The 20,085-nt window shown below is 45.7% G+C and overlaps 1 protein-coding gene across 2 annotated transcripts; it reads left to right on the top strand.

The window, feature by feature from the left end:
- Positions 1-14,980: 14,980 nt before the first annotated feature.
- On the top strand, positions 14,981-18,981 carry LOC119850756 (tubulin beta-2 chain). Of its 2 annotated transcripts, XM_043508388.1 has the most exons (5): positions 14,981-15,093; positions 15,142-15,254; positions 16,885-16,993; positions 17,326-17,436; positions 17,692-18,981. In XM_043508388.1, the coding sequence occupies exons 2-5, from the start codon at positions 15,198-15,200 to the stop codon at positions 18,750-18,752; spliced, it is 1,338 nt and encodes a 445-aa protein (XP_043364323.1). In that variant the 5' UTR covers positions 14,981-15,093; positions 15,142-15,197; the 3' UTR covers positions 18,753-18,981. The 2 variants fall into 2 exon arrangements, with proteins under 2 accessions (XP_043364323.1, XP_038245183.1); XM_038389255.2 differs by lacking the exon at positions 14,981-15,093 and having other exon boundaries at positions 15,112-15,254.
- The last annotated feature ends 1,104 nt before the right edge of the window (positions 18,982-20,085 follow it).

Consider the following 20,085-nt stretch of genomic DNA (forward strand, 5'->3'; position numbering starts at 1 on the left):
CCCCCGGGCGCCCCCTCAGCTGAAGCTGGGGCTGCTCAGGGCCTCTAAAATCTGGCTGCCCAGCTGCAACCCGGGCCGGGGGCCTTCTGCTGCAACCCCCACTGCTCCTTTAGGGCGTCGGCTTTGGTCCAAACTGGAGATGGGCCTAGGGGACTGAGGGTCCCCGTATTGTACCCGACCTATGGGGGGGAGCGGTGTGGACGTGTAAAGGCAGTGCTCCCCAGTCTAAGCCTTGTTACTTCCACATCCATCGCGTTCAGGCCGGATCTGGCTAAGGCTTATGCCGCGGGCCCCCGCTCTGGAGGCACAGGAGCATATCACAAGCTCAGCTTTCTTTTCACGGTTGTGAAGCGGCGAAACTTGAAAACTTGACCCGTGTAGCTGCTGTCAGCCGGAGTCAGCAGAAATCCTGATGTAATAGCTCAAAAATTTGAACTGCCCTATGCATCTCACTGGTATGGGGTTGGGGGTGTTTAAATCCAAGACCCACTGCCCTGGAGAACCCTGTCAATTCTATCCATCATTGGATTTTGTATGTGGTGAGAAGCATGCAGTGGTCCAACTCACCCCCCTTGCTCCGGGGAGACATGCTCGCTGCTCCGGGGGGGCTCATGTTGCCACTCCTGAGATGAGAGTTTGGGAGGAGAAAAGACCTCACAGCCACTCCAAGCAGGGGCCAGGCCACTGAAGGCCCCATCTCGTAGTGTGCCTAGGATCCTGTATTGCCTAAATTTAGTCATCCTCTCAGGACGCTCCTGTAGATAGCAGCAAATATACAGCACTCTATCCATAGATCTCAACGTATTTTACAAGGGATAGAAAGCATTATTATACCCACTTTACAGGCAGGGAAAGTGAGGCCTGGAGAGTTTACAGGCTTGCTTTGAAGAATTGCTACGCCACCACAATTGTATTTTAAGTCAATTGTAGGTGCTCTGCACCTTTGAGAATCAGCTTTTTTTATTCAGGAGCCTTCATACGGATTTAAGAGCCTAACAAGGTATCGAAGTTTGAAAATGTTACCTCTTGTCTTTTATAGAAAGATTGTTCTGTACACTACTCTAGGCTAGGAACACACAAAGTTACTATGTACACAGGAAATATTGAAAGGCAAAGATGTGTTTTGTTATTATCCAAAGGAGAATTGTGAAAGTGTGATTGTGGAAGTAATCACGTAGCCATCACTACACACTCGCTTCAATACAGGAGAAGTAGGATTTGATAGGCTGGGGGAAACCCGACAGGTATGGAGGAGCATATGGTTTGGACAGACACATCCCTTAAGGGAGGATCTACTAATGGAGATTCTCTATGTCGTAGTAAGGAGGAGAATATGGAAGATGATAAAATATAGGTAGGATCTGATGAGAAACAGTCAAATGAAAAAAAGTCTCATTCAATTACATCATGTAAAGGGAGACAGCTAAAAAGTGACAAGTTTTTAAAGTGCTTATATACCAGTGCTAGAAGTCTAAATAATAAGATGGGTGAACTAGAGCGTCTCATATTAAATGAGGATATTGATATAATAGGCATCACAGAAACTTGGTGGAACAAGGATAATCAATGGGACATAGTAATACCAGGGTACAAAATACATCAGAAGGACAGAACAGGCCGTGCTGATGGGGGAGTGGCACTATATGTGAAAGAAAGCATAGAATCAAATTCAGTAAAAATCTTAAATGAACCAAACTACCATAAAATCTCTTTGGATAGTAATTCCATGCTCGAATAATAAGAATATACCAGTAGGGATATATTACCGACCACCTGACCAGGATGGTGATAGTGACTGTGAAATGCTCAGGGAGATTAGAGAGGCTATTAAAATAAAAATAATGGGAGGATAATGTTGATACTGTCCTTACATTTAATATAATTAAATTTAACATCCCTGTGGTGGGTGTCCTTACTCAAGTCTGTAGACAGCAAGTTTACTCAGAGGGAGGTTACTGGTATTTGCTGATGTGTCTGAAGAAAGTGCAATCCTGAAGGAAAGGTGCTTCCTTGGGGATGACCACTCTGTCCTCCTTTTTCAACCACCAGGATACAGCAAAGCTGTTTGCTTCCTAGTCCTTCATAAGATAGAACTTTGTTTGTTGTGATCCTCACTGACAACAGCCGATGTAATCAACCCGGACATGTCTACTCTGTTTTCAGGGGCAGCGAGTTATATGGGCCTGTGGTGCCCATGTTCCAAGAATATTCAGGGCCCAGGGGCCCGGCTCCACCAATGTTCAGGACCAGGTCTCTCCCCCGCCCCACTTGCCACCCCTGCATGCCTCTCCCAGAGTGTATCTCAGCCCTGCCTGCTGCCCCTGGGCCTCTCTCCGTACCGCTCCCAGAAGCGGCTGGAATGGCCCTACGGACCCGGGGGAAAGGAGGTCTCCCTGCGCTGCCCCACCCCAAGTGCTGACTCCGCAGCTCCCATTGGATGTGTGTTCCCTTGGATGTCTCCACCAGCATAATGTCCCATAGGGGCCCATTACAACCTGACTCTGAACCAGTCCATGGCATCTACAGGGATAAGAAGAGTGGAAAGGTGGCAAAAAGCCACCTTTGCCCTCCCTCCTAAGTGCATTTAACTCTGGCTCAGCCTACCTGATGATCTGGCTCAAAATGGGTAACATTTCTTTGTATCCTGCTGTATTGTTAATGTGATCACATTCTAACTCTGCATTTAGTGGGGGGTATAATGTAGAAAGATTTATCCAAAACCAGGGAAAATAAATTGTTTTGCAGTGTTGTAGCTGTGTTGGTCCCAGGATAGTACAGAGACAAGGTGGGGGAGGTAGTACCTTTTATTGGACTAACTCTGTTCAGAAGTTGGTCCCATAAAATATATTACCTTGCCCACCTTCTCTCTCTAGGGAAGATTAATGCTATTCATCACTAATGCATGGTGTCTGTCACTGATGCAGAAAGAAAAACAGCGTGACAGATCAATTTCCACCTAAAGGCAACCATACAAATGTAGGGCCAGATTCTCCATTGCATCTGAGTAGAACCTGGATGCAGTGGAGTGGGGTGAGTGCCACCAGGGAGCCAGCTGTGGTCCCCAGTCGAGGATCTGAGGTAGCAAAGCTGCATTCCACCACTCCCCTCCCCACCTCTGACATGCCACCTTATGCTGAGATCGATGGAAGTAAGGACTGCTGAGATTCTGGTTGGGGGCCAGAGTGCTCAGCACCTTGCACGACTGAGCCCTAGATCCTCCAATGGCTCTCCCCATTTCACTGCATCAAGTTCAAACTTCTTATCCTCACCTCTCAGGCCCTTTACTATTCTGCCCCTCCCTACTTGTCTGCAGGGACGCTGGAACAATTTATAGAGTGGAGGGGCTGTAAATCCTGTATATGACGGAACCCATTTCAAGCCGGGGGGGGGGGCGGCAACACTCTCAGCACTTTTAGTTCCAGCACCTATGCTTAGCTCTGATTGTGTTGTCCCCATCGCCTTTGCTTCACCAACTGTAACAGCCTGCTACACCTATTGCCACTGCCTCACACACACATCTGCATGCTATCTTTCATAGGACTCCTTAAATATGAAATCCCCTTCTTGAACTGATTTATAAGGTCCTGTAACCTGGTCCTTCCTGTCGCTTCACAATACCCATCTCTGCTGCACTTATCATATCTAGTTATAATAAAGCAACTGTCTATATTATTTCTTGTATCCCTCTCCCCCCGCACTTCATATGGCAGTTGTCTTCCTGTAGGTCTGTCAGGGTGGGGTTCATGTCTTTATGTGTTTGTACTGTGCCTATGGAGACCTGATTCAATACAAGTGACAATAAACCAATAGGGAAATTTAGGAATGAATCCTAGGCTCTACTGATGGAGGCCCCATCACACATGTTCATCTTCTGCAACAGTGTGTTATATTCTCTGAAAGTTTCCCTGTCTCATTTTCATTTTAATCTCATTCGGTGTTGCCTTCTCTCCTATGTGAGCACCTGCAAAGAGAGCTCACTCACTTGGAAACTGCGCCTATCTCATCATGTTGGGACATGTTTCTCTTCAGCCCATCCAGGGTTTGATTTTATTTAAAAGCTGCTGAGAACTGAGCGCCTTTTGACATTCATTGGCATTATACGTATTCAGCACTCCGAAAATCAGGGTCATAACAATCTGCACAATGAAAAGTCAGGCACAGAAATTCTATATTTTGCCCAACCACAGGCGTCTATCTCAATACATCAGACTTCTGTCTATAGACTGTTCTGCATATTTAATACATCACCCGGAATACAGCTGCTCTATGTGGAATATTGAACACTGCTCTTTAAGACTGAAAGAGGAAAAACACCCATCCAGAGAAGTGGAGGTAATTGTTGCAGTGGGTTTGAAATGCAGCTATGAAACATGCTGCAGAGTGAGTGGACTTGTCTTAGGGCAGATCATTTGGTGTGAAATGAACATATTATTGACAGTTCTGTAAAGGTATAGAGACAGAACACTAACAGAGGGGAAACTAACTATATAACAACCTACACTACCCGTTACCTTTTTAACAATCTCACCTTTATTATATGGCAATGAAAGTTGAATGTAATTTATTATGTTATGTCACATATCCCATTTATGAGGCTGCAATTAGTAGGAGCTGTGGTGTAAAGTTGGCTATCACAATACCAATACAGTAGATATAATAAAGAGTATACACTACTTGTGTGAGTGAATATGATGCTTGCATAGTACTTAGGCCATGTCTATACTGGCACAGTTACACCACTGAAGTGTACACTGTGGTACAGATTGACAGAAGGGGTTTTTCCATCAATGTAGTTATACCCCCTCTCCAAGAGGCAGTAACTAGGACAACAGAAGAATTATAATGTCAACAGCTTAATGTATCATCATCTTTTCCCTTAATACAAAAGAAAATCTTCTTTGATGGGGTTTGTAAGTCAGTTGTTCAAATTTCTCTCAGTAGATTGGCAGGGAGTCTTTATGGAGTGAGCAGGTTCTCTGCCCCCCATAATGCCGTTCTACCAACATGTTCTTTATGTACCACATTGCTCTGCATTATTTTAACAGAGCTCATCCGATGACCAATGTGATCCAATGACCAGCGCACAAATCAAGACTTCTAGATTTCATTCATGACTCTTCTACTGCCCTGCTACATGACCTTGTGCAAATCACTTGTGCTCTTTGTGCCTTATTTCATCTGTCTGTAAAATGGGATAATTAAATAATACTGACCTAATTCCCAAGACTTTAATGAGGATTAAGGGGTGGATAACACTTTTCATGTCAGCGCCTCTATCTGTGCAAAGTAATAATATTTTCCTGTTGTAGAATGAGACATTCTTTTCCTGTTGTTATGTGAGTCACTGGATTAGCTTGTCTTAGATCCAGCAGAATATTCACAATGTCCAAATTCATACACAAGAAGTGCAATGTTTAGTGATTCCCTCGTTCCCTGCAGGGGTTAGAAGAGGTTTTCCCTACTAGGTTCATCTAATAATATTTTACATGATATAGCACCTTTCACTTTGAAGGATCCCAAAGCAGCTTGCAAAGTTTGCCTCTAATGCCTGCATTTTGTGCATAAAAGTGTCTATTGAGACTCGTGGTGTCAAAAAGTTCACCAGAAATTGGAGGTTACATACCTGTGATCCATCTTGTAAGGCTCTTGGGAAAATAGGCAGGCAATGGAGGTGTAGAATGGAAATGAACATTGGAAAGGGTGAGAAAAGCTACGTAGAGTAATGAGTGAGTAAGTAAAAAGAGAGGGAAGAGAATATATTAGGGAATTTCTCACTTCCCATATTTCAAAATTATGTCCCTGGCCTCAATATAATATATGAAAGGGATGATGTATCCTGCTATATTTTGTGTCAGAAATAGCTCTGTGTAGCCCACTTTGTAAGTGTGTGTTCTTTGTCTCCATCTACAGAGGATGAGAGTCTAATACAGCCCCCAGCTACAGAGACTAGCTCTTTTGCTCAAGTTGCAAAGATTTGTGCTTTCTGATCTATAGGTCACTTATTCAGTCCATGCTGTTGACCACGATGGTGGTTGTCATATATATGGGGGCTTGACTAGGATTCAAATTGCATCTCACATGCTTGGGATGAGCTTCCTTTGTCCAGAAGAAAATATGTAACCCACTGGTAAGATGTGTGTTATTGTTGTGGTTACAGAGCTTGGGGCACCTCTGTCACCCACCTGGTCTTGCTGACTTCATCTTTTCAGGTTCAGCTTTGTGCATTTACCTCTCCAGGGGCAGAATTCTGCAATTCTCCCACTCTTACACTGGGCCCTGGGCACCAGCACCCTGGGTATCAATCATGCTTATCCAGTTGGTCGGACTGAGTTCTTGCCCCATGTTTCTTTCCTTCAGGAGTCTGTGACCAGTGGTATCCAGTGACAAAACAGGCTTCTTAAAACAAAGTATTGTTTGTTTTGCAGTAGGAACAAAGCATAAGAGGTTAAAAAAAGTTTTTAAAACAAAAACAGCCTCCATGCATGTCTATCTTACCTAAAGGCTTACCATCCCCCACTGGTAACTTGGGCAGGCCTAGCTTCTTCAGATACCCCAGCAGGTGCCTGCCCTTCGGTCTGGTTCCCCCAGACAAACCCCCCATTTCTGGAGTGGGAGAGACCTTTTTTAAATTACCGGAGTTCCTTTGTTCTGTGTTCCCAGGCTTCGGCCCTTCTGGACAAAACTAGTTTTGCTGGTTGGCAGGGGAGAAGAAGGTAACATTTTCAAATATTCCTGGCGTTGTCCCTTAACAATCCTCAAGTGTTTATGTTAGGGTGGATTTTCTTGAGCCATTCATATATATTCATACAGTAAACATCCCAGTAATCAGGTCAACATACAGCAGCCGTAACTTGTTACAGAACAGCGCCACATCTGCCAGTTATGTGTTCCCCTCTCCGTGCCTGATCGACAGAGGACATGGCTCTTTAGCACAAGCTCTGGAGGTTCCTGGTTCAGTGTCTACCATTGGTTTACATCACACATGTATGTGATTTCCCAGCACAAATGAGCCTCATAGCCACTACTCTCACCATCTAATCAGTGTATCTGCAAAGTGTACATCACTCATTATTACCAGAGGATGCTTTCCAGAGCCATCACTTATGGACCATATTCCTGGATCTAGGGTTAATTGCAAAATAATGTTTAGCACTCTGGAGTAAATCCATAGAAGTCAAGGGAGTTGCTACCTATTTAAGCTGGTATAATGAGAGAAGAATTTGGTCTTTACGCTATCTCCTTTAAATGATTAATGGGCAGAATTCCAAAAGGTTTAATTTGGCTGCATATCTCACTTCAAAAATCTTGAGTCACATCATTGAACTCTTAGCTGATAAATATGATTTTCCCTTCTGCTGCACAGAAAATGCCAGAAATCACACACCCTCCCTCCTTTTCAACTTGTCTTCTTATCTGCAAAGGGTGATGTGACAAGCTGCTGGCATAGCTATGGAATCACAGAAGCAGCTCTGCTCAGCAGAAATTTTTATGCATGTGTATGCCCTGAGTTCCATGTGACATGCATCTGTTATGCATTTTTCATGGAGCAGACACAAATCAGGCGGAAATTGTCCTGAAATACTGTAGTGAATGACAAATAGAAAAATCAGGATAAGAGGAATTCACTGCATTTGGGAATAATACCTTTAGTGCATTCAGGACCTGATCCAATGTCCATTGAAATAAATAGAAAAATGCCCATTGACTTCACTGGGCGTTGGATCAGGCCCTTAATAAGTAAGTATGCACATTAATTGTACAGAGGGAACAGGAAACACTGCAAGTTTGGACTCATGAGTTTCTGCCTGATGGATCATTCAGTTACACAGAACCGCACCCACTGGAAGACAAGTCTCCAAAATTCAGTTTCCCACTGAGACTCAGATCTAACACAGCAAAGGCCATTCACATATAGAGGCCCTGTGTCTCCACCCTCCTCCCTGCCTCCTTCTATTTCACCCCGACTCTCCTGGAAGACCAACTCCTACAGCATAAGGAGATGGTCTGGAGTTGACTCTTCAGATCTGCCAGCAGTTTGAGGCTATGCCTACACTACGAGTGCTACAGTGGCACAGCTGCAGCACTGCATCATGCCGCTGTACCATAGCCACTTGCTACAGCACTGGAAGGGTTTTTTCTATTCTCTGTAGTAAATCCACCCTCTCGTCAGGGGGTAGGTAGGTCCACAGAAGAATTCTCCATCATTCTAGCAGTGTTTACACCGGGGGTTAGGTTGGCTTAAACTAACAAACAAACAAACAAACACACACACACACATACTGCATGACGTTGACCTAAGTTTTAGGTACACCCCAAGCCTCAGTTTGACTAGGACTCTGCCAGCTTCTGTAAACCAATCCCAGGTAATGGAAGACCTTGCTAATACCCTGGGACTGTGTGAACACAAGACTGCTATGCTCAGAGTAAAGCAACACCTGCTCAGTGGCCCCTGAACTCTGCCTTTCTCGGCTGCAGCTAGCCTGCTCCCAGATCTGCTTCCTGCTGCCTCAGGCTGAGTGACAGGTGGTAAAGCAGAGCTGGGGAGACTTCTCTCTCTGTGGCTAGGAATCTGGGTCAGTTCCAGAAGGGGAAGGGGAAGCGATGGTATTGTTAGGGGTTGGGGAGGACATTGGAGAACTGTGGAGGCAGAAAAGGGAACTATGGAGATAAAGGGAAGCTCACTGAGGAATCATGGGTAGAAAAGAGGGAACTGTGGGGCAAAGGGAGAAGCTAAAAGTTTTTAATAATGATTTTTTTTAATGAGCTGGAGGGTTTTGTGTGCATGCTAGTGATTTGAAGGTTAGTTTTCATCCCCTTTTCAACAATATCAGTGTCACCAGCATGTCCACACAACCTTCTGCTGGATGCAACTCATCAGCAGAATTGTCCCCTTGCAAAACTGTTAACATGTGGATAACTATACTCTTCCTGCAGCTAGCTGAAGTCACTCCATGCAACAAGCAAAAGAGAAGGGAGGAACTTGGGAGAACTGAAAAATGCTTCATTTAGCTCAGTTACAAAGATGACTGTTTCAATAGCATTCCTAGCTCCTGCTGGCCCAGGGAGCAATGGACCAAATGTATCTCTGAACTTGAATGCCCAGTGTCACAGTACAGTATTTTGCTACCAGATGCCCAGGTTGGAGTATTTTGCATAAGAAGAGAATCCTTGGGTTAAACAGAAATAAGGTCAAAGCCAAAAGGCTCTAGTCACAAAGAGAGTTTTTCTTCTGCCCAAGAATTCAGTCCACATCTCCTGTTCCTAAAGTAGTTTTACTCAATTTCTCAAGCCATGCAGATAAGGATCAGATTTGCCCAGTCTCATTTAAATTACAAACAAATACCTGATTATGAGATAAAGCACCAAGAATAACCCAGAATAGGAGGTGAATGTTATTATTATTCATGCCTTGTTTTTTCACACACAGCAAATTTGTTCCCCAGGAATCTAGAAACAGCTGTATCAGCAGCTCATGTGTATTGATACTGGAATCTTATTCGTATTTATACCAGGAGAGCACTGCACATAGGAATAAAAAAATCATTTCTTCTATTGACTGGTACACCACACCATCAATATAATTCCTCACTGTGCTTTGTGGTAAATTAGGCTATGAGATTTATTACCGCAAAGAGTCGTTTGTCAATGGGAGGCCTAGGGAAAACCATGGAAACTCTGCCCCTAAACTGACTGCTCTCTGACTCTAACTGTTCAATACCTGCCTAGCCAGGGAAAGCATTTCCAATTCCTCCTAGACATTTTTCTGTGGCTTATATTCTCAGTTGCTACATATAGGCTGAGACATTATTGGACCCTTGTATTATCACTTGCCCAAATAAGGGCACTTCTTTGACACTTAGTAAATAATGGATAAACAAGTCAATACATAACAATCCTTTGTTGGACTTAACACATTCTGGAAAGTACTGTGTTCGCTCTGTGAGCACATCCTGGGCAATGCAGAGTGCCCTGGGAACCCCAGTTGGCTTCTACTGCACACCTACAATCTTCCCAGTGACATCTGTGTGTTCTGTTTCTATTGACAAGAAGACACATGAGAGCTTTCCAAGTGAGACTGGGGATTCCCATCTCAATAGATATTGGGTGGGGTTTTGGCTCAGAGCTTTGGCTGGGCTTTGTCATGGGAGGGGAATTCTGTATTGTTATCTTAAAGCAAAAAATTAGTGAGCAGAGGTGTAACAGCTGGACTAAAAGGTTGTGTTTATTTGTGAAAGTAAAGTAATATATTGTAAACATTAATACATAGAAATTAGGCATGGAGTGACAGGAAAACCTATAATTTCACAAGGTGAAAGTTAAGGTTAATTTATATGTATTGAAATTTTAAACCTAAAATCACCCTGATTTAGGCTCTGCAATTTGATCCACATGGGCAGACCATTATTCACTCATGCAGTCCCACTGAAGTCAATGGGGAATTTGCACAGACATAGGCGTCCAGCTATGAAGATCAGATTTCAGAAGTGGGGGGGGGTCTATGCTTGCATGTTTTGGTCCATTCCCCCATCTGTCATATGTCATACATATTTGAACAGTAAGATTCTGGGAATACAGGCTGTTTGTTTGGGGCAGACCAATGTTGGTGGCCTAGCACAGTGGGCTCCTGATCCTGACTTTGGGCACTCCTTCAGTACAAATATTAAGAAACAAGTTTAAAAAAAAACAATACAGGGTAACTCAGGACTGCGCCCTATATTAAGACCCACAATCCACAGCCCAAAGACCTTTGTGTCAGCTCCCTCCTTTGAAGAATTTCAGGAATGCATCACAGCATAAGAGGACAGAAATATATTTTCCCCAGTAGAGGGAAATGGAGCCCTTTCTGACTGACACTGCAACATGCACCACAAACTGTGCTGCTGTATGAGGCAGGGATTATTTAGTTACTATGAAGTAAGACTGATTCTCTCTCCTGATCTTTTATTACCTGGATCAAAAGGGCCTTTGCAACTCTCTCAGAACCTGGAAGGGACAGTCAAGTCTCTCTCTCAACAGGGAACATTTCAAGTGATGAAGCAGCAGGGTCAGAAAGGGATCACATCCAGCCTGTCTCAGCTGGAAGGATGGTAGCCATGGAAGAGAAGGGTAGGGGGAAGGGTAAAGTGGATAAAACCAGGTTGATCCTCTGAGCTTCATTAGGTAAACTCTCAAGTGACATCATCTTAGTCCTCCTTTCATGAGTACAGTGGGGATAAAAGTATAACCCTATGGCCAGCCCTTTGCTTTATCCTGCAGCAATTTTCCCACTCCTGCGTTTGCAATGCTTTTAAATGATGGGAAAAGAACGACAAGAGTGAAAATGTTGCAGAGGTTTTTTGTTCCCCTCCTTTTTGTGCAGGCTGCTTCTGAGGCTACGTTGGTTGCCTAGGAAACTGCAGCAGGAGGAATTTGATTGAATGTGTGGCCAGACTGAGCGTCAGAGCTGTGGGCAGAGTTTCGATTGAGAGAGAGAGACCCAAAGTCAATGGAAAGATTCTCATTCATTTCAATGGGTTTCAAATACAGCCCTTACATAGAAGGTTGTAATATCTGGTATTTAATTCCCTCCCATCCACTAATCTGAGTTTATTCTTAGTGTTCATTTTTAGGAGTAAATACCTGGGTGGGTTTTTCCCCTTCCGGTATTTACTCAATTGTTTTCTTGGATTAGTTCAAAATTTGGCCTCTGTCTCTTCAGGGATGAACTAAAAGTAGGTGTGGGGGATCTTAAAGGTCAGCATTTCCCTTTGGAATTTTTAGCTCAGAAATACTTGTATTTGGGATGTATATTTTATGAAAACCTAGGCTCAGATTTGTGATTCAGTGGGGTTGTAAATAATCAGTTTGACCTTAATACCGAAAACCTGTTTATACACATAATTATGCATACATTAATAGAATGTATATATTGTATACACTTTTGCACATTCAAATGTTGATAGTTCTGCCAGTAGCTAGCCAATATGCAATTTATGGGACCCAGCATAACGTTTAGCATTGGTAACACAACTATTGCAAACTCCTCCCAATTATACAATTAAATTTGCACTAATTGTGCTGCAAGCTGCAGTCTTTTTTTTAGTACAGTATACATAGCTACAATACAGTGTCTACTGTGAATAATCTATGTAAACATTATTCTGAATCGTCACCTGAAGCATCTAGTGGTCTGGTGAAAATAGGCTTAATAAAATGGAAATTATTTTTAGGAATGTAATTATAAGAATTACATGTAGAATATATGCTTAACCTGCCACAAAAATGTTTGCTTGGAATTAAAACTACACATAGTTTGTAAGTGTAGTCAACCAGATAATTAAATTGCTGCTGGGTTTAGACCTGTAAAAGCAGATTTTTACAGGGAATGTAAGCGATCTAATGTCTTTGAAATCACTTATTAAAGATAAAACCCAACTCAGCAGCTTTCAATCAGACCAGATTGGAAGTTGAATGGCTTTTAAAGGAAGGGACGCCAAAAGAAACAAGTGGATATCCTAACAGTGCTCTGCAGAACACCTTAGAACATCACATCCGATCTGCAATATTCAATATTTAGGCGTACTGAACTGTATAAGGAAGATTTGGAAGGATTCGTCATTGACAATGATTGGAGAACAGAACAAAGAAAAGGAAAAAAAAATGTAGCAAAATGCTGATGTAAATTCTGGACTCTGGTGCATTTTCATGCCAGTGGAATATCCGGCAGATTTATTAATATAAAGATTTGCTAAAATCTGAGGGGAAAGGCTATTTCCTAATCCTATAATATTGAAACAGTATATGCGTTTGGGCTCTGGGTTTATTTAATCTCTAAAATGGAAATTCACAGCAAAATAACTATACATGTGGACATCAAACGAAATGTAAAGTGAAATAGACCATAATATTGGTATCCTACATGATTTGCTGAGCACAGAAAAACATTCCTAGCGCAGCTGCAGCATAAAAGATACTGCTCCTACACGCTTTCAGAGGTTCGATCTCTCTGTCTTGCATTATTACCACTTTCACTATTGAATCATTTGTTCATCCTGCCCCATCTGACATATTTGGAGTTCTCCCAGTAATCAGGATATTGATGTACTGTGATAAAAAAATAAAAGCAAGCAACCTGATGAAACAATTATAGACTACAGTATCACACACATTCAACTTCCCACCTTCTTCGGTCCCTCATGCTCTGATAGCGTAGTGTAAATCTGCAACAACATGACAAACCGCTACAGGTTTGCTACAGTTTGATCGGTTTTGCAGCAGAGGTCAGATGAAGCTATGCAACAAGAAAATTTAGTCTATGTTTTGTGCACGACGATCGCAAATAGCTGCCTGGCATGTGGACAGAGGTCAATGTTACATTGCTAGGGAGCAGCTAGGAGGATTAAATGCAGTCTCTGTTATTGAAATATGAAAAGCTGACCTCATCACCTAGAAAACATCAGGCAGCATTACTCATGGAATATCTGGAAATAGGGCCAAGATTTGAAAAGGAAAATAATAATAAAAAAGCCATTAGTAACATAACCTCTGCGGAGGAAAAAAAATCCTGCTTTGTTTAAATGAACCGGTTTAAAGTCTCACTGCGGTTGATCCAATTTTCTGCAGGCTGTTTCAAAATGATCCAATGTCTCATTCCAGTGAGGAAGGTCTAAATGCAAAAAAAAAAAAAAGAAAAAAAAAAAGGTATATGGTGGTGAATATTTTTAAATTGGATTGTATGCAGATCAGGTTGTGAAGTGTTTTGTTAAGTTTCAGAAGAATCAGTACTGACAATGGTCTCTGATCTCCTTACAGATCCCTTAGCTCCTCCCTGGACACACCTATCGGCAAACAGCTAATTGCATGTACGGTGTATGTGTGTATTTGTGGGGATGGATATGTTAATAAGCAGCAATGTTTCTTTCTAGTATCCTTTTTCATTGTTCTTTTGTTCCACGAAACTGACGAGCTTATTAAAACCCCTTTAATCTACTCTCCTCTGCAGCAAAAATAAAATAATCAAATGACAGTAGAGCTGACATTTGAACACTCATTGAAAAACAGGCTAGGTATCACACAACTGCATGCAGCCTATCCAGCCCGAGCCATGTCTCAGACAGAGCCCATTTTCCTCTATTGATCCTGGAGCGGTCCCTGTTTTCCACCAGGTAGGAGGATGGGTCCCTCAAGAAAACCGGATGTATATTAAAAACCACTTGTAAGCCTCACACTTGTATCTAGCGGCTCTTGAAGGGTCCGAGTTTGGCGATCACCCCATGGGACTACGAAGGACATTTGGGGGATCACACAGCCATTGTTCTGTAAATACAGGAGGGCTCTCAGACGTGGAAGGGGGTGTGTAGAATTGCAGCGAACTCGTCTCCTTCCTCCTCCCCCAGCACCTTGCAGTGTTTGATGCTGCAGCAAAGGGAGCTGCTTAAGAAACGAAAGGCTGAGGAAGGCGGGTGCGGATGGATCGATCTATGTCCGAAACAGGTTAACGTCTTCCATTCGCACAGCCTGGCTTCAGTGCACTCTTTTGTGTAAGCGACAGAAAAGCACTTACGCTATCAAGGCTTCTCTTGTACTGCAAGGGAGAGATTTCCCTCTGTCCAGTTTGCCTGGAGCTACCTGCCCGCAGGGTTCCCTTTGATCTCCGCGTTATACAGTGTCCGTGAATGGTACTAGGTGGAGGGTGCAGAGGCTGGGGCCGTCTCGCCAGGGCTGGGGGAGAGCGGGGCGCTGCTCCGCACCCTGCTCCTGCAGCGCTAGTCTCGCTCGGCACAGGGGGCCCTGGGGGAGCGGGAGACGCTCGTTGCCCCTGTGACAAGCCCCCTCCCCGCTGCTGAGGCTGCAGCTCCCCACTCCGCCCCCCGCGATGGCTCCCTCCAAGCCCCCCGGTCTCCCGCGCCCAGGGGACAATGCAGCAGCCGCACACCGCTAGGCCCCGCCCCGGCATTACATCACCCGCTTGAGCAGGGCGGCGGGGAGCGGGCCCGTGACTGGAGGGGGCGGGGCCAGCAGGCCCCCTCTATAAAAGGAGGAGCTGGGGGGGCCGCGCGGCTCAGCGCTCGCAGCTGCAGGTGCCGGAGCCAGCGCCAGCCAGGGAGCAGCAGCAGCAGCAGCAGCAGCCGCCGCCGCCGCCGCCGCCGCCGCCGCAGCCGTCGTAGCAGTCGCCAGCCGGAGGCAGAGGGTGTTTGGGGCCGTGTGACTCGGGCGCCATGCGTGAGATCGTGCACATCCAGGCTGGCCAGTGCGGGAACCAGATCGGAGCCAAGGTAAAGGGCGGGGGCGGGGGCCCCGCTTGTTGTGACCCTCGCCCTGGGGCTGGAGTTAATTAATGCTCCGCTCGCCTTGCTGCCCGCTCCCTGGCTGCGCCGTTTTATGTCACGGTCACTGTCCAGCAAGCGGAGCCTCCTTCCGAGAGGCGGCTGCTTTAGCGCCTGGTTGGTTTGTGTCCAAACAATGCAACGCTTTAGGGCTTGACCTGCGTCGTCTTGGCTCAGAGCCGCCGAGAGCCTCGGCGAGTCCGGGGGCGGCGGGGAGTCCTCTCTTCGCGCAGCCTGGCTGCCGTGCCCTGGATCACAGCCCCTCTCGCTGGCGCAGCCGCAAGCCCAGCTCCGGCCGCCTCGCCCTTTGCACGCGGGGGTGCGACTTCTCCAGCCTCGCGTGCTCGCCACGCCCTCCTGCTCCCTGTCCAGGGCGTTGCGGCCCCCCCGAGCCATCTACCCCCCCCCCGCCCCCGTCTCCTGCCCTGCGTCTGGAGGAGTCTGAATGAACGGCGCTCGCACTTGCTGGTGACTCTTAAATCCGTTGCCGCTGGTCTTCCCCATCATTGATGCGCTCTCATTGTGGCTCTGCACCTTCAGCTGCTTCGGATGGCGAGACGCCTTGGCGGCTGTCAGTCATCCTGCCGCAGTTATTGCCTCGGTCAGCCCCCTGGCCACACGCTACAGGAAGGGGGGGGGGCAGGGATGTAGATCAGGGCTTCTCAAACTTTAGCAACCTGAGGACCCCCCGTTTTGACTTAAAAATTTTCAGCCCCCCCCCTCCCTGCTCAGCCCTGCCCCCTTCCCCCTGGGTCATGCCCGTGCCCCTGCCCCACCCCTTCTCTGAGGCCAGGCCCCCACTCACTTCATCCCCCCCTCCTTCCATTGCTTGCTCTCCCCCACCCTCACTTTCACTAGGCTGGGGCAGGGGTTTGGGGTATGGGAGGGGCTGAGCAGCGCAGGAGCTGGCGCAAGGGGTTGAAGTATGGGAGGGGGTGCGGGTGCAAACTCTGGGCTGGGGGAGGGGGTTGGGTGCAGGAGGGGATGCGGAGTGCAGGCTGGGGGAGGGAGTTTGGGTGAGGGCTCTGGGCTAGGGCAGGGGGTTGCCATGTGGGAGGGGTGCAGGGTGTGGGTTCTGGGCTGGGCAGGGGTTGATGTGTGTGGAGGGGGTGAGGGGCTTACCTCACACTGCTCCTAAAAGCAACTGGTATGCATCTCTAGCAGGTGAGGGGGGGTCTCCATGCGCTGCCCCTGTCTGCAGGCACCACCCCCACAGCTCCCGTTGTCTGCAGTTCCTGGCCAATAGGAGCTGCGGAGTTGGTGCTCGAGGAGGGGGCAGTAGATGCCATGACCCCCTCTCTGCTGGCCACAGGGCTGTGCATGCCACTTCCAGAAATGTGGGGGAGCCAGGACAGGTGAGCCTGTTCCCCAGCATGCTGGAGGTGTGCCAGGGAGGGGGAGGAGTTTCTTAGTGGGGCCTGCAGACCCCTGGAGTCCCTTCGAGGACCCCAGTTTGAGAAATGCTGCTGTAGAGCATTAAAAGGCCTGTTGCCAGTATGTGGAGGGAGGGGGGGGGGGAGGTCACACAGCTGACAGCCTAATACAATTATTAACTGCCCTTTTCAAAACCACTTTTCAGTTTTGGGAGGTCATCAGTGATGAGCATGGCATTGACCCCACTGGCAGCTACCATGGAGACAGTGACTTGCAGCTAGAAAGGATCAACGTTTACTACAATGAAGCCTCTGGTAACTTTTTGTTTATGGTTCTGTGTCCTCCTGAAATCAAAACTAAATGTTCTAAAGCACATATGTGCATCAGAAGTATATGTAAGTAATTTCAGTGCATTCTACGCTCGGTAAAATGCTCCCTCTGAATTTCTGCTAAATCCTTGGCAAAGCTTTAATGCCTACTTCAAATTCAAGTTGTCACTTCACTCAAGGCTGTTCTTTTTAAATACCATTTCTTCACTTGTCTGGGCAGCAGCAGTCTGTCTCCAGTGAATTCTGAGGAGCACAGTAGCCCATTTGTTAAATAGCTGACTGCAAAGTCTGTAATCTGCCGTTTATTCCTCCCACAGGTAATAAGTATGTACCCCGTGCAATCCTTGTTGACTTGGAGCCTGGCACAATGGACTCTGTCAGATCTGGACCATTTGGCCAGATCTTCAGACCTGACAACTTTGTCTTTGGTATGTAATTGTATGTATCTATGGCTTACTATTGTCATAAAGCTTTAAATTGAACACCCACTCTGTACCTAAAACTAACACAAAATTTTCATAGCTCTGTGAAACTTGCATGGTACTTGGCACAATAGAGCCCTCATCCTTGCTAGGAGTTCCTAGTACTGCTGTAATATAAATAATGTTCTGTCCTAAACAGAGCATGTGAAACTTCTTCATATTCTGGTGACTAAAACGGCATCTTTCCACTCCACCTTCCAGGTCAGAGTGGTGCTGGAAACAACTGGGCAAAAGGCCACTACACAGAGGGAGCTGAGCTAGTGGACTCTGTCCTGGATGTGGTAAGGAAGGAATCTGAAAGCTGTGACTGTCTACAGGGTTTCCAGCTGACCCATTCTCTAGGTGGTGGCACAGGGTCTGGGATGGGAACTCTCCTCATCAGCAAAATTAGGGAGGAGTACCCAGACCGTATCATGAACACCTTCAGTGTAATGCCATCTCCGAAGGTGTCAGACACAGTGGTTGAACCCTATAATGCCACCCTTTCTGTCCACCAGTTGGTGGAAAATACAGATGAAACCTACTGTATTGACAATGAAGCCTTGTATGACATTTGCTTCCGCACGCTGAAACTCACAACCCCTACCTATGGGGACCTCAACCACCTGGTCTCTGCCACCATGAGTGGCGTGACGACCTGCCTCCGATTTCCCGGACAGCTGAATGCTGATCTCCGCAAGCTGGCAGTTAATATGGTGCCTTTCCCCCGTCTGCACTTCTTCATGCCAGGGTTTGCCCCGCTAACTAGCCGTGGCAGCCAGCAGTACCGGGCTCTGACGGTGCCAGAGCTAACGCAGCAGATGTTTGATTCTAAAAACATGATGGCAGCCTGTGATCCACGCCATGGCCGCTACCTGACTGTGGCAGCAATATTCCGTGGCCGAATGTCCATGAAGGAGGTGGATGAGCAGATGCTCAATGTCCAGAACAAAAACAGCAGCTACTTTGTTGAATGGATCCCCAATAATGTCAAGACGGCTGTCTGTGACATTCCCCCCCGCGGCCTCAAAATGTCTGCCACTTTCATTGGGAACAGCACAGCCATTCAGGAGCTATTCAAGAGAATCTCTGAGCAGTTCACGGCCATGTTCCGGCGTAAGGCTTTCTTGCACTGGTACACTGGTGAGGGCATGGATGAGATGGAGTTCACTGAAGCAGAGAGCAACATGAATGACCTGGTATCAGAATATCAGCAATACCAAGATGCCACTGCTGATGAGCAAGGGGAATTTGAAGAGGAAGGAGAGGAGGATGAGGCTTAAGATAAAAAGGCTTAGGAAAATCTTTAGTAAAGGCAGGCAAGTGTTCGGAATGAAGTCTGTTCACAGTTGTGGTGAAGCATGCTTTATTATGTCCTTTGGTACCCTCCACTGTTGCCTCTGTTGTCAGTTTTGTAACCTTGACAATGTAACAGTAGTTGCAAAAGTAACTCTAAAAAATCTTCTGTTTAAATGGTTAACGTCTCAAATATAAAAGGCATCTGTGTTCCAAGTGGTGTCTTAGACTTATTTCTCTCCTCTCAGACCAAGAAAAGCAGAGCTGGAACTAGCTTCCTAATTGCAGTCTTACATTAAATTATGGGTGTGATTGGCAAATAGCCTTAAGTTATGTATCAGTAAACAAGGGATCAGATCACTTGCACTGACATTCTAGTAATTGGTTTCAGAATAGCAGCCGTGTTAGTCTCTATTTGCAAAAAGAAAAGGAGTACTTGTGGCATCTTGGAGACTAACAAATTTATTTGAGCATAAGCTTTCGTGAGTGAGCTGTAGCTCATGAAAGCTTATGCTCAAATAAATTTGTTCTAGTAATTAAGATAATTTTGGAGATCATGTAAGTAAAAAAAAAAAAAAAAAAAAAAATATGCAGTGCCCTAGTGTAAAAGTCAAACAACCAATCTATTGTTGGAAAGGTTGCTTTGACTAATAGAAACAAGACACTTCACTCAAGGATCTTGCAACTTCTGTTTACAGGAATACATGATAGTGAGGTCAGCTATACAGTATTAACTTGTTAAAACTGATTTCACAGTGTGCCTGCAGCCTTCCCTTGTCATTCAAGAGCTCTTCTTAATGCACTTGTTACAGGGCTTCCAGCATGCTGGACAGCTTCACCTCTCCATGACTCGAATGATCCTGAACAGCCCAGTTCCCATTTGTGAAATGGGAAAAGTGTATGCAGAGAGGCAGGAGGTTAGAATTGCATTAGCAATATTGTAGTCATGGTTGAGAGGGTATGTTCATGCCCAAAGAGCTGTTCAGGCAATTAATTCTTGTTCTCAAAGGTGAACACTTTCCCAAATAGCAGCTAAGCCAACTCACCAACATGCTAAGCTTCTGGCCAAACTGGATCATTCTAGTACGACTTGCTTGAAGGTTATACGCAACATAATCAAAACAGAACTTAACTACCCTCTTGCAGCAGATTTTTTTTTTAAAAGAACCCTACGAATGGCTGTATCCCACACTAGATCTAAACCTCTGCAGAATTCCTGCTGGCTGTAACTTTAATAGTAAATGCAAAAAGAAATGCAGTTTGACTTTCACAGGAAGGTCGGAGGAGGCAGGAGCCTTCTAAATTATTCTCCTTCAGTTG

This window comes from Dermochelys coriacea, chromosome 2 (assembly GCF_009764565.3).
Source record: "Dermochelys coriacea isolate rDerCor1 chromosome 2, rDerCor1.pri.v4, whole genome shotgun sequence".
In the NCBI taxonomy this organism is placed as follows: domain Eukaryota; kingdom Metazoa; phylum Chordata; order Testudines; family Dermochelyidae; genus Dermochelys; species Dermochelys coriacea.

Bases quoted from the DNA above. Each gene is read 5' to 3' on its own strand.
- LOC119850756 (XM_043508388.1), top strand. From the start codon at position 15,198: ATGCGTGAGATCGTGCACATCCAGGCTGGCCAGTGCGGGAACCAGATC. The intron at 16,994-17,325 runs GTAACTTTTTGT...TTCCTCCCACAG, and splicing joins TTACTACAATGAAGCCTCTG to GTAATAAGTATGTACCCCGT. The intron at 17,437-17,691 runs GTATGTAATTGT...TCCACCTTCCAG, and splicing joins ACCTGACAACTTTGTCTTTG to GTCAGAGTGGTGCTGGAAAC.